The sequence below is a fragment of the Scardinius erythrophthalmus genome, assembly GCF_964197995.2.
Source record: "Scardinius erythrophthalmus genome assembly, chromosome: 8".
Lineage (NCBI taxonomy): Eukaryota > Metazoa > Chordata > Actinopteri > Cypriniformes > Leuciscidae > Scardinius > Scardinius erythrophthalmus.
This window is the reverse complement of record NC_138228.1, coordinates 44,123,085-44,150,773: the sequence shown is the minus strand read 5'-3', so window position 1 is coordinate 44,150,773 and position 27,689 is coordinate 44,123,085. Positions and strand designations below refer to the sequence as shown.

General features: G+C 40.6%; 1 protein-coding gene across 1 annotated transcript in view; it reads right to left on the bottom strand.

Annotated features, from left to right (window-relative positions):
• Window positions 1–26,161, bottom strand: part of dvl3b (dishevelled segment polarity protein 3b) — a 40,252-nt gene extending 14,091 nt beyond the window's left edge. Inside the window, exons 1-3 of the mRNA XM_081371958.1 lie at window positions 25,685–26,161; window positions 8,039–8,108; window positions 1,048–1,172 (exon numbers count right to left, since the gene is read on the bottom strand). Coding sequence (XP_081228084.1) covers window positions 1,048–1,172; window positions 8,039–8,108; window positions 25,685–25,845 — 356 coding nt within the window. The 5' untranslated portion in view covers window positions 25,846–26,161. The remainder of the gene's footprint in view (window positions 1–1,047; window positions 1,173–8,038; window positions 8,109–25,684) is intronic.
• Between the last annotated feature and the right edge of the window lie 1,528 nt (window positions 26,162–27,689).

Below are 27,689 nucleotides of genomic sequence, written 5' to 3'. Positions count from 1 at the left end.
TAAAATGCACTGCCGAAGCATTTATGGTAACTAAAATATACTTTAATCTAATTTCTAATGATACTTGTATGCCATGTGTATTTAATTAAATATATTTGAAATGACAAAGTTGCAATTTATTACATTTAAAATATATTCACTTTAAACGTAATCCTGAATAACACTTAATTAAGTACTTTACATGTGCTTTAGTTTGTTAGTTAAAACAACTAGCCTAAATGATTTAAAATGGACTTTAAAGTAAAACATTTAATTTTATACAAGTCCACTTTTTAAGAATCAGTCATGAAATTGACTTAAACTATTTACTTAAACTATAGTCTATTGCAGTTTAACAAAGGCCATAACACAGTTCGATTATCTGTGCCGCCCTAATAATGCTTCACCTCCACCACGTCTTTCTCTTTCTTAACCACTTCCACATTCCCATCAAAACAAGCACTTAAAGCAGTCGATGCCTTTGTCTGTAAAACATCAATCTAAATTGATGAGCATGTCTTTCTATGAGGGTCTGTAGGGTTGATTAGATTTACAAGTAATGGGGTCCTCGGCTTATTGGAAAATGTAAACGCACAGCTCTGAGACTCGCACAGCTCCTCTTAACACACCTCTTGTGATCAGGCAGATGTCATTAAAGATATTGACGTGCTAGCGCTCTCTGGGTTAGGGCTCTGATTAGCTCACATTAGAGGAAACTGGTGCCTTTGAGACTGAAGGATAATGAGAGCGAGTCAACACCGAGCTCTTCCGGTCCCTAACCACCTCCGGTGAGTGTCTATCGGATAAAATCACACACAATATTTAGCAGTGGTTCCCACATTTTTCTGCCGGGACACAATAATTTTTTTTATACAAAGCTAAATGAAAATTTCAATTTCAGTACAAAAATAATTTTGGTGCATCACTACTAATATCAATTGAATTTGCGTTATTTTGGTCTGTCGGTAACAAGCTAACGCACACACACACACACACACACACACACACACACACACACACACACACACACACACACACACACAGAGACACAGCTGTAGGGTTACTGACTGGAAGGAAGGGGGTCTGGAGTCTCCGATGCCTCCTGTCCTCTCCAGAGGGGGCGGCAGATCGGCCTGAGTGTCTGCACACACAGATCCTCCGTCCGAACCATGAGAGCCGTCTGCAGACACCAGCTGTACAGAGACACAGAGAGAGACGATGAAATTAGCTTATCTACAGCATCTGTGACATGGTTGGTAAGCCTCATGTCTCATGCTAACTTACCAGTATACAATACCTGTCACGTGTGGGTTCAGGAACACAGAAGAATCAAGTTCCAACACGACGTTTAAAGATAAATATCCACAAAGAAGGCAAACAGGCACACACACACATAGGGTAACACACACATAGGGTAACAGCGATCGGACAGAGAATGAATGTGAAGGACCAACTTATATGGCAAACACAAATTAGGATGATTAATAGCTGATACATATGAACTAATAATGAGGAGCGGGAAAACTGAAGAAAGGAACACATGATGAACATGAAAACAAACTAAAAGTCCATGATAATGAAACATAATGTGACAATACCATTCAAAAGTTTGGGGTCGGTAAGATTTTAAAATGTTTTTGAATGAAGTTTCTTCAGCTCACCAAGGCTTCATTTATTTGATTCAAAATACAGTAAAAACTGTAATATTATTATAATTTAAAATAACTGTTTTCAATTTGAATATAGTTTAAAATGCACAGTAATTTATTCCTGTGATCAAAGCTGAATTTTCAGCATCATTACTCCAGTCAGTCTAATATGCTGATTTTCTGCTCAAGAAACATTTCTTATTATTATCAGTTTAGAAATCAGTTGTGCTGCATATTTCTGTAGAAACCGTGATACATCTGTTTAAGGATTCTTTGATGAATAGAAAGTTCAAAAGAACAGCATTTTTATAAATAAAAAAAAATGAAACATGATATACACATGATATATACACGGCCACTTTTAATCAATTTAATGCTGAATAAAACTATTAATTTCTTTCCAAAAAATACAAAGACATCACTGACCTCTGAATGGTAGAGTTTGATATTTACGTTTTGTGGCTATACTTTTAAATTTGTGTTTATCTCAGTGCAAAAGATTTCCATTGTACAATTATTACTGTAAACGTGTTGATAGAGCTGAACTTGTATTTAACCTTAATTTAAAAGTGCATTGCCTGCTTTTCTCCATGTTTTAAACTCAGCAGTTCTGAGGGCCCAGCAGGGATGTCATAGTTTAGGAGGGGAATAAATGATTCAGAATGCCACGAACCCTGTAGTAATGATCATTAAGAGTCTCTTGGAAAGAGAGCATTCACATCCTGTTGGACAAACAGAGAGCCTCTTATGAGACCACAATGAGCTGCATTGGAGTCCCAACACCACCCTAAATCTGATTGAATCTTCTTGTTATACATGGGATATTTCAGGAGTGTTTTTCGCTCACCCTGTGACTTCACTTTAGATAATTCAATCACAACCAACATAGAAGAAGACAATGTGCTTTAAGAAAACAGAAACACTTCCCTGTCACAAATACACTGTGTAGTGTAACCCACAAATAAAAGTACCAGACGCCTGTTGCATGAAGCCGGTTTCAGTTCCTACCCTGGCAAGTTTTAGCAAACTCTGTTTTTTTGGGGGGCTCAAGACATATTTATCAGTCATACATAATTGTATGCATACACAATTATTTATCAGTCATACATAATTGAAACAAGTAAGATTTCTGTAATAGTACTAATAAACTAAATGTGTTTTAAAGGGGTCCTATTATGCCCTTTTACGAAGTCTTGTTTTTGTTTTTGGGGTGTACTAGAATATGCTTTCATGCTTGATTGTTCAAAAAACACATTCTTTTTCACATATTTTACATTATTACAGCTCCCCCTGTCCCCAGTCTGGCCCGAACACATCGTTTAGTTCCGGTTTCCATGAAGCCCCTCCTTCCGAAATACAAAATGTGCTGTAATTGGTTAGCTGGCCAGGTGTGAGGTGATTGGCAGCATTTAGCGTGTATTTGGGAAATGTCCCGCCCCTCCATAACAACGAGTTCTGCTCTAGTGTAAATATTTCGGCAATTTCCAATCTGATTCAGACCCTGACAATGTTAACGAACAAGAGGAGCATCCAGAACAGATTTAATGCACGGATTTCGCAAGCACGGATTACACAGGACATTTCAGAGTGGTATGTTTTTCTAGTACATTATAAGTATCATGTTATCCAGCATTTAATCATGATATTTGTCGGAAAACTATGGTTATATAAACAGTAATCGATCACAAAAACATGGTTAATTTTCCTATGGTGCAGTGAACAGCCTTACAAAAGCAAGAGCTTACAAAAGCTATCGTAAACAACACTATATCAACACTAATGTTGGCTGGCAGGCGAACACATCAACAACATAAAACGTATAATTGGAACTGTCAATAGAAAACGCAACTACAAATAATAAGACATACTTACAAGTTATTATTGCACAAATGACAGATTGTCCCGACAAATTGGAAACTGCCCCATTTCAGGAGAAGCTTTTGTGTGGTTCTGGAAGCTGTTCTTCGTATAATGTGCAGCGCACAGATAAACATTGGGATTATAATGTTCAGGAACAGTGTTTAAAATAAATTTGACCCATTTTAAGTTTGTCAGCCATAGGAAGGTCAAACAAATGAGTTGTGGAAAAAACAGCGTCTCTTTGACATAACAGCAGCTCATCCAGGCCTCGTCCGCTTTTCTGCATATTCTGTGGGCGGGGATTATTTAAATGAGGAGCATTATGACTTCATAAAGCACGGAAAAATCATGTTGTAGTCCAAACGAGCCGTCCGTTGTAGTTCTTGAAAAGAGGATTCTGTTAAATAAAATATCTCTCTATGGAGTGGACTTTGAGCTTTGTAACCTTGCATATCTTTTTACACAATAACAATAACAGCAACATTACACAATACCTAAAGCTGAAAAGCATAATAGGACCCCTTCAAATAACACAATAACCAGGTTTATATATTTATCATCAATATATCCAATCTGATTCAATCTCATTTGAACTAATTGAATATTGCTTGTTTTACAGCTAGCCATATATTAACTATGTTCATACTTCTTAATTGAATACATTTCATTGTTTTAACAATGAACAGATGAATGCTGATTCTAAGCAATTGGAATAAATGCAAATTATTAGTTAATAAACTAAGCCGTGACAAGTGCAGAAATCTTGCCCGTTTCATTTATATATGACTGACAAATCTGCATAACATTAAGTTTATAAGTTTATGTAGTTTATGTAATCCAAATGGATGGAAATTTTATTTGCAATTCAAATACATAAATCTTAAATTTATGTTTTTCAATGAAGGAAAAAAATGAGGCCCAGGCTAGTCTAAAGAGGGCATCATATCTTGTAGAACTGATTTATATATATATATATATATATATATATATATTTATTTACATGTAAGGAGTTTAAATGGGACAAAGGCAAATATCACCTTATCCTAACCCTTAACCAAGGGGTCCTTGATCACTGATCTATCACAATAAATTAATTTTTTTGGCAGCAAAATTCAATATATTATGGAACTTCCTGTTGGCAGTCTCTAATGGAGTGACACTGGTTCTAATTCTAACTGATGGATGCCAAATATTAAATCACATTTTAACAGAACCATGTGTTTTACAGCTCTAAATGAACAGCTGATATGCACTACCAGGTGCTGGAAGAGGTGCAGTACCGCTCTGACCACTAGATGTTCCTCGCTCCATCACACTTTTATCTCCCTTTCCATGGCTGCAAGTTCTCTGACGGACAGAGCCAAGTCCCTCCCTGCCCGAAAGCTTCCACAGGCTCAGCTCAGCATGGGAAAGTTCCTGGTGTGAATCTGAAACGGGGGCAGTAAAAGGACGCACATATTTCCCCAGCTCCAGGCTCCTGTGTCTCCTGGCCGCCGCGTTGGAAAAGCGCATCTGAAGATGGCAGGGAGTAAAGCAGCGATAAAGAGCACACCTTGTGTTTCTCCGTGGAAAGGGAGATTTGAGAGACAGGGATCTGGCTATGTAGCCGCTCTGTGTGTGTGTGTGTGTGTGTGTGTGTGCATGTGTGTGTGTGCTTCAATCCATATGAGGAACTGTTTGTTTCTCTTGGCTGGAAAAAACAGGGTGTGTGTGTGTTTGGAAAAAAAGTCAATCAGAGGGAGGTGGTGTGTGAGTCTGACTGACTATAGAATAAAAATAATAGGGAATGTGTAAGTGTGTTTTTTTTACATGTGCATTCAGCTGTAAATTATACAGAGGAATGCAAGTGCATTGAAATTGTTCTGCCAGGTATGAGTCAGTGCCAGTAGAGTGTGTGTGTGTGTGTGTGTGTGCAGGTGAATATTTCTAGGTTTTCTAGGTCCAACTGAAAACTGTATAGTCTTAAAAATAAAGGTTCCAAAGGGGGGTTGTAGCGAACCATCTTAGTGTGAAGAATATTTCAATAATCTGAAGAACCTTTTGCAATGGAACTTCATGGGACCATCAGTGCCAAAAAGTGTAGAGTGAGACTTGATTTCATTTTGAAAAGGATGTTCTGGATCAGCACAGCTCTATGGAATAACACACACTGATGAATCATACACAAACCAAAGAGTATAGAAGCCCAAGAGGCGAAACTCAATAGAACGCTCCATAGCAACAGTTGCCCCCATGACGTGACGGCGCGGCCGCCATTATGGACTGAAAACTGAAGGAAAACGGCACTGAAAGTCAATGGCACTGAAAAACATAACATAACAAAAACTTAACATAACTAAATTTTTTTTTGGCCGTCATATCTAAATATGAAAACAATTTAAAATACATTAATGAGGATGTCCGACGTTAAATGACAGAAAATGTTACGTCTATGTGTTGGTTATGCATGGCCTAATTACCCTTAGGAAAATAGTATTTTGGGACAAAATATTACTATAGAAGTACTATAAGACTACTATAGAAATACTATAGCGGCTCTAGGGATATTATAGAGGTATTACAGAACATACACACTTCTGTGATTTTCTGTAATACCTCTATAATATTTTAAAGCTGCTATAGTATTTATATAGTAGTCTTATCGTACTTCTGTAGTATGTCCCAAATTACTATAGTATTCCTATAAGATTACTATAATATTTTGTCCCAAAATACTATAAGATTCCTATAGTACTTTTTAGTAAGGGTATGTCCCCACCGAATCGGCTTCATTAGATTAGCCTACCACTTGCGGTTTGCAAAGATACAGTTATAAAATTACTGCAAACCTTTAATCTATCAATATTTATGTTCTATTATGGATTTTCCTTGTTATATGAATAACAGAAATTTATGAAATAATATATAGGCAGACACACAGTAATAAGATATTTATTCAAATGTTGATTTTGAAATTAGTGAACATCACCATATATATGATTTGGAAAAATAAATAAATAAATAACATTATAAATGAACATTTCTAAAGACTTTCCTTTTACATAGAATATCACAAAAATATTAACAACTTGTTTTTTCAACATCTTCAGTGAAAGTGCACACAGTGAACGTTTCAATGGGAAGAACAAAAACAATCTATGAATGTCCTATTACAGGCAGAAAGGTACAAAAAGATGTGCAATCTAGCAAGTGCACACATGAACTATAACACCTACTAAAATGGATTTTGCCATTGACTGGCGATAACGATTTCAGCAGCTTTCAGTCCAAAAGGCGGACGCGCCTCCGCAGCGCCATCTACAGACTGTTACCCATAACACAACAGAGTTTCGCCTCTTGGGCTTCTATACTCTTTGCACAAACGCCACGTTGGAAGAGAGGGGTGCATTTAAAAAGACTAAATCCTGTAAATTATCGCTGTGTGTGTAATACAAGAGTCACTCGTGATGGGATGACTTACATTGTAACAACCATAGCAACAGTTTGGTGTCTCAGAGATGTCAATAAATACATGAATGCCAACAGCTGAAGTGGTTTGGTATTTTGCTATGATGTGTTAGTAAGTCCACTGTATTAGCGTCCAGCACGAGGGAAGTTTATTTGGACAGACCCTCGACCCCTCGATCCATAAACCACAATACACCATGATTGTGACGTCACAGCAAATTGTGCTTAATTTACCCCACCCCACACAACTCTAGTGTAAGATATTGGCATTATTTTGACATTTAACCGCATTTAATCCTTGTTGTAGGTACCTTAAGCTGAATGTTTCGTTTGTGTATTTTTTATATTTAATATTGAATATAAATATTTTAGTATTTAATATTTAGTTTATATTTAATTTTTTAACATGCCAAGCATACATAAAGGCTTATAGAATGGTGCATAAAACAAGATAATAAGAAAAAAAAACTCTAAATAATAAATCAGCTCCATAGCAGATTCCAAGTGATCGAGGGCGTATAGTTTTTTTCCATTTAAACACATTTCAAGGGTTCTGCCAGTAGTGGGCACTCGTGCAACATAAGCAATGACATACACTGAGTGAACGAAACGGAGGGAAGTTAGCAAAGGAAGGGCATAAAAAACTGGACATAAACGCAGCCCTTGAATTGACCATCATAAGAAAGCTTTGCCAACAGCCATGTGGAACGAAAAGCCCTTCATGAGAGTAATCAGTCGCTGACTTCCGTTGGGAACGGCCCTTCGAGTAGCATCTCCTTCCAGCAGTGGCCTTCAAGGGCGTGTAAATACCATTAACTCGCTTAATATTCTCTCCCGTGTCTCTGGGACAGACAGAGGAGGAACAGATGTTTGCTAACCGCTAAACACTCGCGGTCAATTTAATGCATCCAAACACACACTCACGCTTGACTGACCGATCTCCGAGCTCCCGTGTTCAGAGACTCACACTTCCCTCACACCTGGGCCTTCTAATCAAACCTTTACCGCCAACATCGAGATGAACAGCCCTGTTTCGTTCTGAGGTCAATGAAACTCAAGCAGGAGAATTGAGATGAGGAAGGTCTATACAGTCTGTAACTCACCCATGACACAACACGTCCGTTGAAACACGGTAGCTTGGCGTTGTCATCAGAAATCTCTTCCTTCACCACCCTGAAGAGACATAATGAAACGACAGGTCTGTTGAAGTTTCACCAGATGATTAAAACATGATTTTCACTCAAACTATAAACGAAAGCAGTTGTCATGGATAACAAATCCTCTTTAATTTAATTCTGCTTAATCAGTTAAAACAATTATATGGTTTTGTTCGAGATGCACAAAGAAACTCGACTGAAGAAAATGTGAATGTTCTGCCTCTCAGTTGCTGTAGTGTTGAAGCTGCTTGCTAGGCATTTGCTATAGAGTGCAACAATTGGGTTTGGAAAACGATTACGATTGGATTTTGAACGATAACTTATAAACCTTTAAAGACAGCCCTACTGTAAAGCTCTATTCAGACAGGACTAGTTGAACATGGAGAGGTGGGGTAAAGTAATAATTACCAGAGTAAATCACTCTGATTTTAGTCCCGTCCGAATGTGCCATCTCAGTGATCATGACGGCCAATGTCAGTAAAGATTACAGCGACTTTTACCTTCAGTAAAAAGGTCTGGAAAAATGACCTCAGGTAATACTAATCCCGTGCGAATAGACCCGCTGTAAATATGTACGTAAATATTTCACCATTTCGTGTTTAAATGTTGTTTTCCGCGTTTTTTCAAGTATGGAGACGCTTGAAAAAGCATTCAGTTGCGTTCTAGACGCTGGGACGAGTCTGTGGCAAAACTCAAGTGTTTTACACACACCATTCAGATCAGAAAGAAGATCGAAGCACTTGTTAGAGGCACGAAACATCTTTTAGCGTTAGGTAAGTGCTTTTTACCAACACAATCCAATCTGAAGTTAATTAATACATCATTTAACCGGACGTTTTTTGTCTGATTTTCAAAAACTTTATTGCTGAGTGTTGTGATTCACCTCGTAGCTGATTGATTTGGTTCTCTTTAACAAAGACTATTTTAAAATCCCTATGAGAAAAAATGGATGAAAAAATACTTCTGGAACCAGTGCCATTCAAAAAGGGGGCGGGCACTGTTGCACTTTATATTACGGAGCTGGTGAATGCTTGAAACTGATTGGTTAACGAACATTCTAATTATTTTCAGGGAAACACATTACATGGCTAAAGTAGTTCCAGGCATGTCTTGACCGCATTACATGTCCATATAACTTTGCCAAATGATGTCAGTTATTTCTAAGGACATTAAAGCCTACAACAACAAAAGTACCAAAACCCACTACGACACTGACCAAGCAAATAAATATAGTAAACAATAGGATAAAAAAGACAAATTATTTACATGTTTTTTGCCACAAAATGAACCTCACTGGTTCTTGCTGAAGCTCAAACGTGCTGTGTAATACGAGAATGAACCTCATTGGTTCTCGCATGTCAAGCAAGCATGCTTGAAATTCCGTTTACAACAACTGATATGTGAGTTGATGAATGTTTATATGAGAATATAAAAGCTTGAATTCAATCTGTTCATCATATAAAGTGATTGAGTGTCTTTGGACTAAACCGCTCTATTAATATGGATTAGTTTTACGATCTCTTTATGAACTTTTTGAAGCTTTGTTGCGTAGCTGTCAACAGAGGGATAGAAAGCTATGGAGCGAAATATGTGCCATAATTTAACAAACAAATCCAGCATTTTGCAAACAAACTCAATCTACTTCGCAAAGGAAAACTCGACTCGCAAACAAACTCGATCCGCTTTGCAAAGGAAATCTCGACTCGCAAACAAACAGAAAGCAATGTGCAAGCACAAAGGTCACAAATGCGTCCAGGCAGATTTTCTCACAAATGCGTCCAGGCAGATTTTCTCACAAATGCGTCCAGGCAGATTTTCTCACAAATGCGTGCAGGCAGATTTTCTCACAAATGCGTGCAGGCAGATTTTCTCACAAATGCGTCCTGGCAGATTTTCTCACAAATGCAGTTGAGCAACTTCCTCTTCTAAAACAGTAGATGGCGCTAAACTATAGGCTAATTTAGCGCTAGTCTCCCAGGAGAAGCTCTGATTTGAAACTTGCCTTTGCCTACAGCTGAGGAAAATGACCGGTGAACGGGTGTGTTTCTGTCTTATTTGATCTATAATTAACCTTTTTGAGGTTTTCTCTTGCCAAACGTTTATTGCATATCTAGACAGAAATCCACATTAGCACCATAAATTAGTGATTATGTCTACACTTGAACGAATCTATTTCTTTCGTTCTCCATAAATGAATGAGAACATTTCATTTAATTGAGCGGCGGGTTTCATTTGTGTGTCACAGTGTCTGGTTGTGTTCCACGTGTATCCACTAGATGTCCTCCTTTTCCCCACGGTGTCATGCACATGAACTTCATCTCCCACAATTCCTGTCTGTGTATCACACCCAGGTGTTAGTAATTGTAATCACCAGCTGTCTCTCGTTTTCCCCTCATCATGCATGTATTTAATGCCCTGTTTGTCTTGTGTTCTTTGTGGATCAATGTTGTATGTCACGCCGCTTCTGTTCTTGTGTTTTCCTGCCTTGCCTGTTTATTGTTTTGTATTGATTTCCTGGATATTGAACCCTGCCTGTCTTGACTTCGTTTTTGGATTACCCTATTAAAACTCATCTTGCTGCATTTTGGATCCCGTCTGCTTTCATCCTTGTGCGGTTCGTGACAGATTGATCCACCTCAAGAAGATCCAAGCAGTATGAGTTCCCGTCGCCATTTCTCCACTGCAAGAGGTGAGCGGAGACAACCACCACCAGAACCGTCTTTCAGTGAGTCCCAACCCAGGATGAACATTTTTGAGTGTTTTGCTCTGTGGGCTCGGAAGACAGACGAAAGGTTCATCGTCAAACCCCCTGAGCCTCAGCCCACAGAGAGTTTTGTGTCGGACCACGCCCCCCGCCATGAAGAGTCCTTCAAGGGGACCCGCTTGGCCAAGTTCCGTGGAACTCGGGGTGGTCGTAGAGGAGGCGGGGAGGGTCGGGAGGAGGTCCAGTCCCATCACTCGGTCTGGCCACCTTTCGATGCCGAAATTCCTCCGCCACGGGCTCCACCCAGTCAAGAGTCGTCCACTCGCCATCAGAGACGGCAGAGGAGGAGGAGGTTTCCCGGTCCTGACCTCGATCCCGAGACAGTGTCCGTGATCCCGAAGCCCGTTCAGCCGGTGGTCATCCCAAGGCCCGTGCAACCAGCCAAGGTTCCGAAGCCCGTGCACGTGCAGCCGGCTGTCATGTCCTTCTCAGAGAATGCATCGCCGCTGCCCAGCCCAGAGAATGCATCGCCGCTGCCCAGCCCAGAGAATGCATCGCCGCTGCCCAGCCCAGAGAATGCATCGCCGCTGCCCAGCCCAGAGAATGCATCGCCGCTGCCCAGCCCAGAGAATGCATCGCCGCTGCCCAGCCCAGAGAATGCATCGCCGCTGCCCAGCCCAGAGAATGCATCGCCGCTGCCCAGCCCAGAGAATGCATCGCCGCTGCCCAGCCCAGAGAATGCATCGCCGCTGCCCAGCCCAGAGAATGCATCGCCGCTGCCCAGCCCAGAGAATGCATCGCCGCTGCCTAGCCCAGAGCTCCATACGCCATTAATTCCGTCCAGACCTGAACCTGCACCTCATCATCGAAGATGGCGGAGGAGGAGGAAGACCTCCGGCCTCCCCAATGACCCGGAGGCCGTCCCCGAGCAGCCCGCCATCGTCCCGGAGGCCGTCCCCAAGCAGCCCGCCGTTGTCCCGGAAGTCGTCCCTGAGCTGCTCGTCCTGCCGGCTCCACCCACGCCTGCCGAGCCTGTGTCTTCGGACAAGATGGCCGCCGCCGAGCCTGTTCACGTCACGCCTGCCGAGCCTGTGTCTTCGGACAAGATGGCCGCCGCCGAGCCTGTTCACGTCACGCCTGCCGAGCCTGTGTCTTCGGACAAGATGGCCGCCGCCGAGCCTGTTCACGTCACGCCTGCCGAGCCTGTGTCTTCGGACAAGAAGGCCGCCGCCGAGCCTGTTCACGTCACACCTGCCGAGCCTGTGTCCCCTGACAAGATGGCCGCCGTCGAGCCTGTGTCTGTTCCTGAGCCTGAGCCGGTGGTGTCTGTTCCTGAGCCTGAGCCGGTGGTGTCTGTTCCTGAGCCCTCAGTGACCGCGACACTGGCCATTATGGTCACAGCCATGTGGTGTGTGTGGGCTACGCACACACTTGGGCCGGTGGTGTCTGTTCCTGGGCCGGTGGTGTCTGTTCCTGGGCCGGTGGTGCCAGTTCCAGTGCCTGGGCCGGTGGTGCCAGTTCCAGTGCCTGTTCCGGTGGTGCCAGTTCCAGTGCCTGTTCCGGTGGTGCCAGTTCCAGTGCCTGTTCCGGTGGTGCCAGTTCCAGTGCCTGTTCCGGTGGTGCCAGTTCCAGTGCCTGAGCCGGTGGTTCCAGTTCCAGTGCCTGAGCCGGTGGTACCAGTTCCAGTGCCAGTTCCAGTGGTGCCAGTTCCAGTGCCTGAGCCGGTGGTACCAGTTCCAGTGCCAGTTCCAGTGCCTGAGCCGGTGGTGCCAGTGCCAGTTCCAGTGGTGCCAGTTCCAGTGCCTGAGCCGGTGGTACCAGTTCCAGTGCCAGTTCCAGTCCCTGAGCCGTTGGTGCCAGTTCCAGTGCCAGTTCCGGTGGTGCCAGTTCCACTGTCAGTTCCGGTGGTTCCAGTTCCTGAGCCGGGGGTGTCGGTGCCAGTTCCTGAGCCGGGGGTGTCGGTGCCAGTTCCTGAGCCGGTGGTGCCAGTTCCAGGGCCAGTTCCAGTGGTGCCAGTTCCTGAGCTGGTGGTGTCGGTGCCAGTTCCTGAGCCGGTGTCGGTTCCTGTTCCTGAGTTGGGGTCGGTTCCTGTGCCATGGTCGCTTGAAGGGTCGTCTACTTCCTGGTCTCCCGAGGGTTCATCTCCGCCGTGGCCGCCCGATGAACTGCCGTCTCCGCCCTGGCCGCCCGAGGGAAAGTCTCCGCCCTGGCCGCCTGAGGGAAAGTCTCCGCCGTGGCCGCCCGATGAACTGCCGTCTCCGCCCTGGCCGCCTGAGGGAAAGTCTCCGCCCTGGCCGCCTGAGGGAAAGTCTCCGCCCTGGCCGCCCGATGAACTGCCGTCTCCGCCCTGGCCGCCCGAGGGAAAGTCTCCGCCCTGGCCGCCAGATGAACTTTTCGCGTTGCCCCGACCGCCTGATGAACTGTTCCCCTTGCCTCGACCGCCTGATGAACTGTTCCCCTTGCCTCGACCCCTTGATGAACTATTTGTTTCCCCGTTCTACGGTCCATGTTTCCCTGGTCCTCATGGAGTCTGTTGCCCCTGGTGTCTGTTTCCCCGCACGGACCTGGCCCCCCATCCCTCCCCCTGGTCCTCCACCGGGCCACCTCCCTCCTGAGCTTTTGTTTTGTTCCTTGTCCTGTCTTGTAGTGTCTGGGAGCCACTCCGTTGAAGGGGGGTAATGTCACAGTGTCTGGTTGTGTTCCACGTGTATCCACTAGATGTCCTCCTTTTCCCCACGGTGTCATGCACATGAACTTCATCTCCCACAATTCCTGTCTGTGTATCACACCCAGGTGTTAGTAATTGTAATCACCAGCTGTCTCTCGTTTTCCCCTCATCATGCATGTATTTAATGCCCTGTTTGTCTTGTGTTCTTTGTGGATCAATGTTGTATGTCACGCCGCTTCTGTTCTTGTGTTTTCCTGCCTTGCCTGTTTATTGTTTTGTATTGATTTCCTGGATATTGAACCCTGCCTGTCTTGACTTCGTTTTTGGATTACCCTATTAAAACTCATCTTGCTGCATTTTGGATCCCGTCTGCTTTCATCCTTGTGCGGTTCGTGACATTGTGTGTCTAAAATAATAATTTGGGCACTGCATAGGCTACGTCACAGGCAAGATAAGAAACAATTGTATATTGTTTTTTTGTTTTTTTTTTTGTTTGTTTTTTGCATTAATTATTTTATTACATTAATTGTTAAGCTGACTGAATTCCAACTAGGCTAAATAAATAAATAAGTGGGAGCCTCCTTTCAATTAAATTAAATGTTCTCATTAATTTATGGAGAACGAAAGAAATAGATTAATTCAAGTGTAGACATAATCACTAATTTAGTAATTTCGCATGAGTCCGATGCAGAAAAAAATGACAAAAAGCAACAAGATGGCAGAGCTTTCAGCTTATAGATTCCCCGATCCTAGAGAGTGAAGTGCTACTAAGTGCCTATGTGGATTTCTGTCTAGATATGCAATAAACGTTTGGCAAGAGAAAACCTCAAAAAGGTTAATTATAGATCAAATAAGACAGAAACACACCCGTTCACCGGTCATTTTCCTCAGCTGTAGGCAAAGGCAAGTTTCAAATCAGTGCTTCTCCTGGGAGACTAGCACTAAATTAGCCTATAGTTTAGCGCCATCTACTGTTTTAGAAGAGGAAGTTGCTCAACTGCATTTGTGAGAAAATCTGCCTGGACGCATTTGTGAGAAAATCTGCCTGGACACATTTGTGAGAAAATCTGCCTGGACGCATTTGTGAGAAAATCTGCCTGCACGCATTTGTGAGAAAATCTGCCTGGACGCATTTGTGACCTTTGTGCTTGCACATTGGTTTCTTTTTGTTTGCGAGTCGAGATTTCCTTTGCAAAGCGGATCGAGTTTGTTTGCGAGTCGAGTTTTCCTTTGCGAAGTAGATTGAGTTTGTTTGCAAAATGCTGGATTTGTTTGTTAAATTATGGCACATATTTCGCTCCATAGAAAGCTCTCAGATTTCATCAAAAATATCTTCATTTGTGTTCCAAAGATGAACGAAAGTCTTCCTGGGTTTGGAACGTCATGAGGGTGAGAAATTAATGACAGAAATTTCATTTTTGGGTTAACTAACCCTTTAATCCCTTCAACCTCCCTCCCTCTCTCTCTCTCTCTCTCTCTCTCTCTATCTCTCTCTCTCTCTCTCTCTCTGAGTCTTTAACCATCTTCAAGAATCTACTAAAGACGCATCTCTTTCGCCAACATTTGACTCAATAATACCAACACTTACTATTCTATATCTATTATATAAAAACATCCTTGCCACACGACATTTGCATATTGTTGCCCTATTGTTGATTTGACTGCTTCTATTGCTCTCTTCATTTGTAAGTCGCTTTGGATAAAAGCATCTGCTAAATTATTAAATGTAAATGTAGTGTAATGTAACTGCATTAGTCTGCATTAGTCAATGGCTCTAGCCTCAGTTAATAGCTCTAAAATGGCGTTTTGGAATTAGCAACGGATCAGATGTGCAAGAAGCTAATCCTACACACAAGAGGGTTTTATGGACAAAAACCTGACAAATGTCTTAAAATACAACATGTGAATAATGCCTTGAGGTGAGATAACCGTAATAAGCCGAATAATTGACTCTAGCCCGTTGAATTATTGGAAAATCATTATTTATTTTCCAACAATTCAACAACCAGTCGTCAAATATTCCTTATTGTGTTCTGGCTGGTTGCTGAAGCATTTGCTGTTGTGTTCTGGTGGTTGTTATGGCATCGCCAGGTGGTTGCTAAGGTGTTCTTATTGGTTGTTAAAGCAAGCAGTTGCTATAGTGTTCTGGCTGGTTGCTAGAGCATTTACTATTGTTTTCTGGTTCTGGTTGCTAAATGGACGTTACTAGCTCACGTCAAAAGAGGCCGTAATAACAGTGAGGGGCTTGACTTAGCAAACACCCTTAAATAAGTAAAGCAGCTCCATTTTCTAAAAGCCCCCTCACACGCACACAGGTTAATTTAGTCTCCCATAAAATAAAATTCACGGCATGCATGCACCTCCTAGTCCCTCCCCCTTCCCAGCTGCTCCTTAAAAAGGTGCTGACCCCACTGACTCCTGTCACCATGGAAACCTTTGTCAAGGAGGAAGAGGGTGAAAGACAGCTGGCTAGTAAAGCATGCGAGGTTTGCTGAAACAGACCATGTAATCTATTAATAAAAAAAATCAATTGAGTGATCAAGATTGCATTCATGTTATATAAATCAAAGCCAGGCGGCTATCTTTAATCACACGCATTTCATGCCAAACACCAAGGCAGTGGTGACAAAACTGAGTCTGTGCTATAGATGCACACAGGACATGCCAAAAAATACATGTGTGAATGCTTTCCTGTGGTCTACACTGACATGTTTCATTTGATCTACTCTCAGCGATCGATGGCATTTCCATACAGAACATCTGATGCATATTGCACACAAAAAATGGCAGCGTTTGAGAACAGAAAGCTTCAATCTGACCTGATAGGATTGCTTTACTGCTTCCTCTCCTAGTCTCAGAAGATCAAGCTAAATTCATATCAAATGAATCCGACCCCGCATTATGAAAACAATCTGATGTTTTATCTTTTTTACATGCACATTCAGGGCTTTATTTGTGTCATACATCATCTCTCTCTCTTTCTCTCTTCCTGCCAGATGAAGCTGATCTAATGAACCGCTTCAACAGTGACTGTATCTGCTGAATCCTCCTCTGTTCAAGTGATGAGTCAAAGCCTCTCAGGCCTACGATCTCATTCGGTGTGCTTATGTGTTTGTATCAGATTTTTCTTGTACAGAAAAGGCATAAATTCTGAATGCTGCATGTATCGTTAAATTCTTCTTAAGCCAAAACTCAGGCTTTGATTAGATTGTGTTGATGATGGCCAAAATGCTGTCTAGATGGGTATCTTCTGAAAGGCAGGCGATGGGAGGTTCTAGTTGCCTGTGTGTGTTTGCGTGCTGAGTTACAGATTATATCCCAAAGGCCTCTAGACTCTGGCATCAGCACAATGATTGACAGCTCTCAGTGAATTCCAATCTGAGCACTTTGTTGCTTTTAGTGAGTGGATTTCACATTGTTCCCCAATGCAGACTCTAATCCTACTTGGGCTATGCAATAAAAACTCATCAGGGATGGTGACATAAGAGGCTCAGAGAGCAGCTCTCCTCCTCCTTTTCTCATTCTGTTCTTCTTCTCTGCTCTCCTCATTCCTTTAGCAGCATGAGGTCCCATTTCTCCTAAAGCAGTTTCATCTGAAATCCTTAGCTTGGATAAGAACAGAAATACCGCTCAGATATGAGTAATATTTTCACTTGAATAAATAGTACAACCAAAAATGAAAATTCTGCCATCAAAAAGCTAATGCAGAAGCAGGGGAGGACAGTATGACCAAAATCATTTATCATAGGATGAGTAAATTTAGACCATGGTTGTGGTAGTCACGTTTTATGTTTGTTTTCATTCATGTCTGTATTTCTAGTCTTGTGTTTTGCTGTCGATAGGCGCGTTTCCATTGCAGATATTCGCAAAACTTTTGCGATTTTTTCTTAATGTCGACAATAAAATTATTGCGAAATGACGGCATTTCCATTAACTGATGTAATGCGACTAGAACGTTTTTTTTCCTCTCGCGATAAATCATTCCAAAAATCATGGAGGCGGATGTTGGTTTACAGTAGGTTTACGTATATCTCAGCCACCGCACTGGCCATGACTATTAATCGAAGGAGACGGATGTGTGTCATCCCAGCATTATTGTAAGGAAAGACCCTTGGAGCGGCTGGTGTTTCTCGCTCATTTCTGCTTAAAGGTCTTGATTGTGCCATTTCTTTGAGGTTTAGAATCCAGTATTCCTGTAATTCTTCTGTCTTTTACAAATTTAATAAAGAGCTCTGTCTCGTATTCTGTCCAAACACACCGCGTCATCTACGTCAGGTGACTGTAAATGCGCAAAAACTGTTTCCATTGCAGTTTTGCGAAGTTTTTCTTTTTCGAATTGCCTGCAAAACCACCTCATGCGAGCGTAAAAACTTTTTTTTGTGATAAATGGGAGTTTTTGCAAAATTGACGTGTTTCCATTGGGCGTATTTTCAATTCGCGATTTCAATTTGCGCAATTTGAAGGATAATGGCAATGTGTTAATTGGTTCTGTCATCCTCAAGTTTCCCCTGCCTGTTTGTCACTAGAGTTACGTATTGATTAGAGTTTGAGTTCAGGTGTGTCTAGTTAATTAGTCTCATTAGTGCCTCTGTTTGCAGTGTATTTAAGCCCTGTGTGTCTTTCTGTTCATTTTCAGTTCGGTTAAGTTGTTATGTTCACAGTTCTGTGTAAACAAATACTGCTTGTGTTTAGATCCTGCATTCATCTGTCTTCTTTTTTTAGATATTACATAACCAGCATATAATTATCAAATACTTCCCAAGTAAAAGATGCTTCATCTCATTTGAGAATTTTCTTCATTTATTTAAAACTCCTGGACAAAAATATGATTGAATCACTATTCACACAACAATTTGCACAGTGGATTCACGAGTCCTATAGATACATTTTTTGACCTATTTGAAGCTTTACAGACCATGGTCAGTTTATATATGGTCCCACTTTATATTCAGTGTCTTTAACTACTATGTACTATGTAAAAAAAGAAAAAGAAAAGTTTTTTAAATACAAGTAGGCCAACAACATAAAACATGAACACAATACATGCACTGTATCAAATTAATTTAAATGTTAGTGCATAATAGTTTAAGAAAATGAAGTCGTTGCGCTTTCATTTGAAAAAAACCCGCATGAACATCCTTCAAAATATCTTTTTGGAACAAGACAACAAAATTTTTAGTGAACTAAAAAAAAAACTTTAAATGAATGAAATAGTCTATGTTCAGTGACAGATGGACGTCCACACACCTTTGCAAGGTTCTTCAGAGATTCAGTGAACACTTCATGCCTTCCTTCCCCACATATGACATTCAAACCGTCTCGATTGACAACGAGTCAGGTTCGACTGACAAGAAATCAATTGTGAGGGGGTTTCCAGCTGGTTCAGCCAAAGATCTCCTTCATTCATTACAAGCACCATAACGTCATCATACCAACATTTGTGTCACATGTTACATATTTCTCCATCTCTTTTCCATCTACTACTTTAGCAATAAAAGTACACCAAAGCTTACGCACACACACACAGAGCCTTCATCAGGCTAGCACAGTGGAATTGGGGCAGTGTGTGTGTGCAGATGGCTCATGTGTGTAGACAGGCCCATTGATTTGTAAGCAGAGCCAATCTCTAATGAAGAGGCCTTCCTTCTTCATAGCCTGAGATTATTAGATTTTGTCCAGAAAACAAGCCTGGACTCCCACAGCAGAAGATGTGGAGGAGGAGGAAAGAGAGAGAGAATATAAGAGAAAAGGGCAGTAGATGAGAGTGAAAAGAAAGGGACGTAAGCACTCCCAAAGTGCTCATCCATCATTCAGTCCGCAGTCAGTCCGTCCAAATCCTGAAACCGCCAGACAATGAGCCAGTGATGCAATGAAATCCACAGAGACCCAAACTACACACAATGCTAAAAACATGGAAATCACACACGTACAATATGCTAATACTGGCCAACTCACTTGAAGAACTGTACTCACGCGTGCACTAGGGAGAGGACAAGACAGGAAAATAAAGCAGGGAAAGTAGGTCAGTCTTCTTTAAAGAAACATCACTTCCATCAGAGAGAACAAGTCGGCCTGTAAATGAAAAGCTCTCGGCTGCTTACGTTTGCCAGGCTGACCCCTCACACTTTTTAGTCAGGAAATACATTGGAAATCTCAACTTCTGCATCAAAGGTGGTTAAATACTGTGTAATGTTCATGATCCTGCACACACCATCTCACACACGCAATCTGTCCAGTACTAATCTCCAAAACAAACATTTAGTAAAGCAGATGCAGTATGCAGAGAGCGAGTCTACTGTGTGTGTGTGTGTGTGTGTGTGTGTCTTCCAGCTGTGCTGTGAGAATCAATAGAATCAAATTCAGCAATATGACCTGAGAAATGATCTCTGTAATTGAAATCCAACAGTAAAAACACAATCAACTTTATAATTATTCAATTTATAAGTCATTTCCCTCTCAAGGAAACATTTCAGTCTTTGCTTCCATGAACAAGGCTAATGATTCCTTGCACTTGCTCTCTCACAACTATTGATTAAGCATCTGAATGTGGTTATTTGATCTAATTTCAAAATTCTAATTGATCAAAATTATTTGAGATTACCGCAATAATTGTGCAGTTTAAATTTCACTGACCAAATAAATCAAATTAAAGCACTTCATACCAAATGAAGGCTTGTGGGTTTAATCAGTCTACAAATTACATCATAGAAATATTATTTTATTATATACAATTTTAAGTACCAATTAAATCATTAAATCGCAATCATTTTGCATGACAATTCATCGTCAGCACAAGTCTTGATCGTGACCGGTCTTGTGAATATGGGGTAATTCTGCTGAATATGGTCCTCACTTTTGTAGCATTTTATTTTTGAAAACTGCCAGTCAAGGTGTTTTGTCTTGCTACTGTTCCTTTAAGTCTAAATTATAAATAATAATGATTAAAACATAAAATCTGTTTTTCCCCAACCGAGCTCGAGAACTGCATGTGAGAATATACAGTACTACTGTTTTAGAAAAAAAACCAAACCTAATAAATTTCATACATTATTAATTAAAATAAAATTGAATTCATGAAAGACTTTCCTTATGGGAAAAACATGTCCTGATCGATGTATGCCACGTAATAAACTCAAAACCCTTTGAATCTCCATTTATTACTGTTTCACCAGTGAGCATCTTTACTGTAGCAGGATCCTCCATCTGTCTGTGAAAGTGTGTGTGTGTGTGCATGTGTGTTTGTACTAAAATGATGATCATGATGCTAATGGCCTTACTGGCCTTGCAGCTGTTATGAGAGAGACCCAAGAGAGAGGCCGACACACACACACACACACACACACACACACACACACACACACACACACACACACACACACACACACACACACACACACACACACACACACACACACACTATCATCACTAAGTCTATTTCTAGGTCTATCTGAATGAAAACATAGTGACCCTTTTAATCAAATACACCTGACAATATTTCTCTTCTCACCAATAGCACCTTCTTATAGATCAGTCTTATTTTATTAATTATTCGCATTGTTATGTTTTATTAGAACAAGTGCATGATGCATTAGAGTCTGATCGCTTCCCTGAAACTGATGACACATAGGAAGTGATGTCAGCGTCATCATCATGCACTCATGTTACATCACAACGCCACATTCCTGCCACTGGATGAAGTCAGCGTGTAGAGAGAGATCATAATAATGTTCTTACCGGTAATAATGAGTGTGCATGCCTATGTGTGTTTATGTGGAGAGTTAAAAAGCTTGAAAGAATAAAGTTTTCCTGCTGACATCATATGATCATAAACTTCACCTCTCACTGAAGCTGACGGCTATGTGAGAGAGACACACCATGAAAACTGATATCAGACTCACTGATCCTTATCATTACACCAAACTCAGTATAATGTCTTAATTGATTATTATGAAGTCACACAACAAGTAAGAAGACAATCCATTTACTAGCAATTTCTAAGTGAAAATTGTTTCTGCACCAAAAGTTTTTTCAGGGTACAAAACTAATCAGCCTAGTTCATGAAAATCAATTAGCTGATATAATATTCAGACACTAGTCATCTGGCCCACTGAAATGAAGGAAAGCTGATGCTATAGTGGGACTAACAAAAAGTCAACTTAAAAAAAAAAAAAACCTTTATTGTATCCTCTGTATTGTTTAAAAATAGCCTATGCTTGACCACACAAGTTATAATATTTAACAACGATCCGGCTTAACAGTTCTGATTGCTCAGGTTATTGCTACATTTTAAATAAATTACTAAATAACATATCAGTATTGGATGATATTTATTATCATTTCTTCTTCTTCTTCTTCTTCAAAAAAAAAGCCAACGTGTGCCATGGTGCTGGTGAGACTGGGACCATTTAGATAACCAACGTTTGTGCGTTTGGTCTCATTTCTCATGACTTCTGCTTTATGATATTTACACACACTGAGCTGCAGTGTAATCAGATCATGATGCCCTGCAATCTGTGGATTACCATAATGTGTCAAATCCTGTGATTTAAATGGTCTTCTCATGTTCATAAGAGACACGAACTGAGGGATTCATTAGATGATTTTTAAATAAATAAATTAATAAATAAAACCAGTCGTACCTGCCAATCCGTTGGGTAAAACCTAATCATATGAGCTCTAATGTACAAGCTTTAACCACTTTTCTCGCTTATCTTCTTTCATTCGGTCCAGGTCGCCGAGATGATTTCAGATAATGCTCTGATTTGGAATCACATGGGCATGAATCAGGCGGGCCTGTTTTGCATCATGGCTTGGCAGTGTGGAGTCTGGAAGTGATTATGCCAGAGGGTGAGGAACAATGGCTGGCTGTTCACCTTGATGAGCTGGTTTGGGCAGTACACCGATACAAACAAGCAACGTGGACAGAGAAAACGTGTTAGGAGGGTCCTGTTTCGCAGGTGTTGGACGGGTCTGTGTGCGCGCGAAGGGGTTTGTGTAGCTTGGCATCTACAGGAGAACCTTCTGGCATGCCAAGGAAAGCAAACAAAAAGCAGATCGCATGGACTTGATTTCGCAACATGACACTGTTCTTTGTGGCTTAACAGTGACTGTGGAAATCTGTTCAGAGGATCCGTGAGCATGATTCCCAAGGGGCTCCTTGTTTCCAAGTCAGCATTCCAGACCTCAGCCACATGCGTTGGGAAACGCGCACCTAAAGTGCACTTTACCTCTCATAAACACTGGGAAAACAGTGAGCGAACAGTAATCCTCCATCTAAATGCACATGCAGCCTGTGCTGTTTTATTAACAAAGCCGCATTGATGAAACTACACCATGTAAATAATGTCAGATAGGATGCCACACTTTTTGGCCAATGAATTTCCATGGCTTTTCCAGTCATCAGTTTTTATTTTTGGTTACACTTTACAATAAAGTTTGCATTTGTTAACTATTTTATTTAACATGAACTAACAACATGAACTAACAATACTTTTACAGCATTTATTAATCTAATTTCAACATTTACTAATACATTATTAAAATCAAATGTATTGTTAACATTAGTTCATGCACTGTGAACTAACATGAGCAAACAACGAATGATTGTATTTTTATTAACTAACATTAACAAAGACAAATACATACTGTAATAAATGTATCGCTCATTGTTAGGTCATGTTAGGTAATACATTAACTAATGGTAACAAATTAGACCTTATTGTAAAGTGTTACTGGATTTGAGATTGCACTCACCAAGAGCAATTTGTAGGTTTTGAAATATATTTTTGAGCTGCACATAACTTGCTACATATAGTCATTATAGAAATGTTCAAGATTTTTCAATGACTTTTTAGGATTTTGTTCATTTTTATGACTGAAAATAACCCTAATATTTCCATGACTATGGAGACCCTTAAGTAACGGGTCCTGGGTTAGGACAGATACACAGGAATGAATTGGTTAAAGTGGAGCTGATTAAAAGTGTGTTGTAAATCATGTGCAAATCAGAAAGTGTGTCAGCAGTTGAAGATGAGAGAGAAGATTATTTCAAACACGATGTCAGTTCTTATGAGCAAAGAGGTCATGTTTATTGCTAAAACTTAAAATGTGAATGCCAGGTTTCTCACAGCTTTGACTAATTAATGTCCATGTCTTTTTCAGTCATTTCCGATTACTGGATAAAGAATTTTTTTAAACCCTTTCTCCTTTTTTTTTTTATATAAAAGTTGCACTCACAAAGAGTGCACATTTCTAGCTTATGAAATGTTTTAGAGCTGAACATAACCAGAAAAATGCGTATATTCAAAATAGAATTTTCCATGAAAAGCACAATTAAAATTCCCTGATACTTCCAGATGACAGACTCACTGACTAAACTAACAGATGCTTCAATCACACTTTACATTACATTGTTCATGCCACACTGCAATTATTAAATGAACCAGCACTAAGCAATGTGTGCCATATACTGAATAATTACATCTAGTTATTGAAAGTCATTATTTCAACATGAAACATGGACACTGTTAAAGGGTTAGTTCACCCAAAAATTAAAATTCTGTCAGTAATTACTCACCCTCATGTTGTTCCAACCATGTAAGTCTTTCGTTCATCTTCGGAACACAAATTAAGATATTTTTGATGAAATCTGACAGAATTCTGACTCTTCCATAGGCTTCCAGTGTGACCGAAACTCACCGACCCAGAATAGTTATTAAAAACATCGTTAATATAGTCCAAGTGACTCCAGTGGCTCAATCTTAAATATATCAAGCGACGAGAATACTTTTTGTGCGCAAAAACAAACAAAAATACCGACTTTATTCCACTAATCAATTCCTTCTCTTTGGGCCTCGTAGTGTTTTTGCGTAGCGCGTCTGTGTTGCACGTCATCACGCATCACACACATGACCTGCTTCGGCCAATTGTGAGCCTACGTGGTGACGTGCAACACAGACGCGCTACGCAAAAACACTACGAGGCCCAGAGAGAAGGAATTGAATTGAAGGAATTGAGAAGTCGCTTGATAAACTTAAGATTGAGCCACTGGAGTCACTTGGACTATATTAACGATGTTTTTAATAACTTTTCTGGGTCGGTGAGTTTCGGTCACACTGGAAGCCTATGGAAGAGTCAGAATTCTGTCAGATTTCATCAAAAATATCTTAATTTGTGTTCCGAAGATGAACGAAAGACTTACATGGTTGGAACAACATGAGGGTGAGTAATTACTGACAGAATTTTCATTTTTGGGTGAACTAACCCTTTAAGGGTTAGTTCACCCAAAAATTTAAATGATCCCATAATTTACTCACCCTCAAGCCATCCTATATGACTTCTTCTTTCAGCCAAACACAATCAGAGTTATATTTAAAAAAATCCTGTCTCTTTCAAGCTTTATAATGGGAGTGAATGGTACCTTATTTTTTGAAGCCCCAAAAAGCGCATCCATCCATCATAAAAGTAATCCATACGACACTCTCATAGTCACTCTTCCGCCGGAACTAGACTCGCGTACGGCCGTTACCGGAAGCCAATGATTAGTTTATAAAGTTTTAAATATGGATATCTTTCTTACAAAAACAGATCGCTTCGCTTCAGAAGGCCTTTATTAACCCCCTGGAGTCGTATGGATGTACTTTTATAGTGGATGGATGCGCTTTTTTTGGGCTTCAAAATTACCATTCACTCCCATTATAAAGCTTGAACGAGCCAGGTTATGTTTTAATATAACTCTGATTGTGTTTGACTGAAATAAGACTAACTCTTTAAGCATTATCTCACTCTGCCTGGTTTATGGGTTCACACCTGATCTGTCACTGAACTACAGCAGGTCTCTTCCTTTAAATTATCTAAAACCATCACAGACTTTGACCAGCAAAGCACATATAAAGCCTCCTCTTTCACACTGACCCCAGATCTGTATATAAAGACCACCGCTTACACAATAGACGCATTGGTCCTGGAAACTATACGGGTTATTACCTGTTTATTCATATACCGTTTACAATGACCTGGAAACAATACGAACACACATTCAATCTGAGCTGAGGTTGTGTGAGAGAACCCGACGGGAGGTTTGCGAAAAGACAGAAAATAACAAAATAACGACACTAAAAGTAGCAAGTCTGTCAAAGGTAGCGATACTCACTGACAGGAACACTAAATGATAAAAATACAAAGGGTGTTATTGTCTTTTAACATGCGTATTGTGCCTTACCCGAAATCATCGTCCATGGATTTGAAGAAAAATTTGTAGTTGGGTTTATTGAGGACATTTTTGAAGTCAGCGAGAGTGACGGTCTCAGCGGGAATGGGTATTTTGATGAGGTAGGGAGTCTCCTGCTCGTCGAGGTGATAGATGATCTTGGTCTCCGCCATGGCGGGCCGCTGCTGAGGGAAAGGCCGCACGCATCAGCCCCACAGCGGCGTGCGCCTACGCGTCCACCGCTGACCGCCCGAGCGTTATAAAGCGTTATACGTTATTCACTCTCAAACCTCCGCGCGCTCTCTTCACTCAGCGACAATAAAACCCGATAGCGCAGTATCCTTGCGGTCGTTTGTCACACAAATCAATCTAATAGTATAATATATAAGTATAATAATAAAGTGAAGCGAAAGAATAGTACACGACTACACGTCGGTCTTCTGTGGGCTCCCTATGGATACTGTTGCTTTTTCCTCTCTCCTCTGTCCTTTGGAAACAACTGTCTGTCGGCCGATGTGAGATAGCCCCTCCTATCAATTCACCACTGCGCTCCCTCTACAGGACGAGTTATACAATATTATACTGTTCTTTAACTGCTGCTGGCTAATAAATGTATTTGGACTTCGGCTATATGGGAAAGGACGCATCTCAATGACGCAAAGGAGCCGTTAAGTTGTTGCATATTAATCACTCACTATAACAACTTGCCTTTTTTTGACTGCATGCAAACTAAATATAGGTTGGTGAAATATTTTTAATGTCCTTAAATATTTTTGGGATGTGAGTTTGTAATCCAGCACATCTGCATCGGGAGTCGTTGCTGTAATTTACCTGGTCAACGACCATTGATTTATTATGAGTGCGCCGATATCGACCTCTAGAGGATGAAGCGGTTCATGTACTACGTTTACTCTGGAGACGCACAAGAAAATGAGTATACATTCATATACCAGCTATATCAGACATGACATGCGTTTTATGTGACATGAAATATGCCAAATAATTATGTCAGATACGATTTTTTGACAGGATCATTTCGATTCATTACGTCACATTTCTTATCACAATTATTGTAATATTCAAAATAGAATTTTCCACGAATAGCACAATTAAAATTCCCCGATAGGCAGTGTTGGGGTTAAGTAATGCATTACAATATTGCGTTACTCCCCCAAAAAAGTAACTAATTGCATTACTTAGTTACTTTTTATGAAAAGTAATGTGTTACGTTACTTTTACGTTACTTTTTCTTCTCACCTGGGCTGGGCTTGCTTGTTTGTTTTTTTAATAACAAGACCAACAAAAAAGTTATATTTTTGGCAAATGTTAAGGCCCTTTCACACCAAAAGTGAACTGAATAAGCCTCAGGCTGAAGGAAATGTATATTTACGCTTGTACAGTAAAGGGTGCCGCTCAAACTAACCTTTCAGCTGCGCTGCTGTTCTGGATTAAAGAACAATAATATACAGGAGAAGGAAGTTCAACACTCTTATTTCTAAATCTTATAAAGTAATTTTTGCTTATTAGTATGGTTGAATTAGATCATTGAAGGTCAGCAGCAAAGACATTAATAAAGTGAGATTAAATTCACAAAGTATATTTGTGTAATTTAACAGTTAATTATAAAAGTTGAGTAAAATTCTGAGATTGCATTTTACTGTTTTTATTTATTTTGAGCAGTGAGTTCACATTGACTCTAGAACAACAATAACCATCATGTTTACACAGCGCACACACCACCACCTCACTTTGTTTCTCTCAACATGGGGACAGGAGAGCTGTCAGTCAAGAAATGTGAAAAAGTAACTTTACTTATTTGGAAAAGTAACTTAGATATTTTATTGCAAATTGAAAAAGTAATGCATTACTTTACTAGTTACTTGAAAAAGTAATCTGATTACGTAACTCAAGTTACTTGTAATGAGTTACCCCCAACACTGCTGATAGGCTACATCCAAATGACAGATTAACTGACTAAAGTGACAGATGTTGATGTTAGATGACAGATGAATTTAAA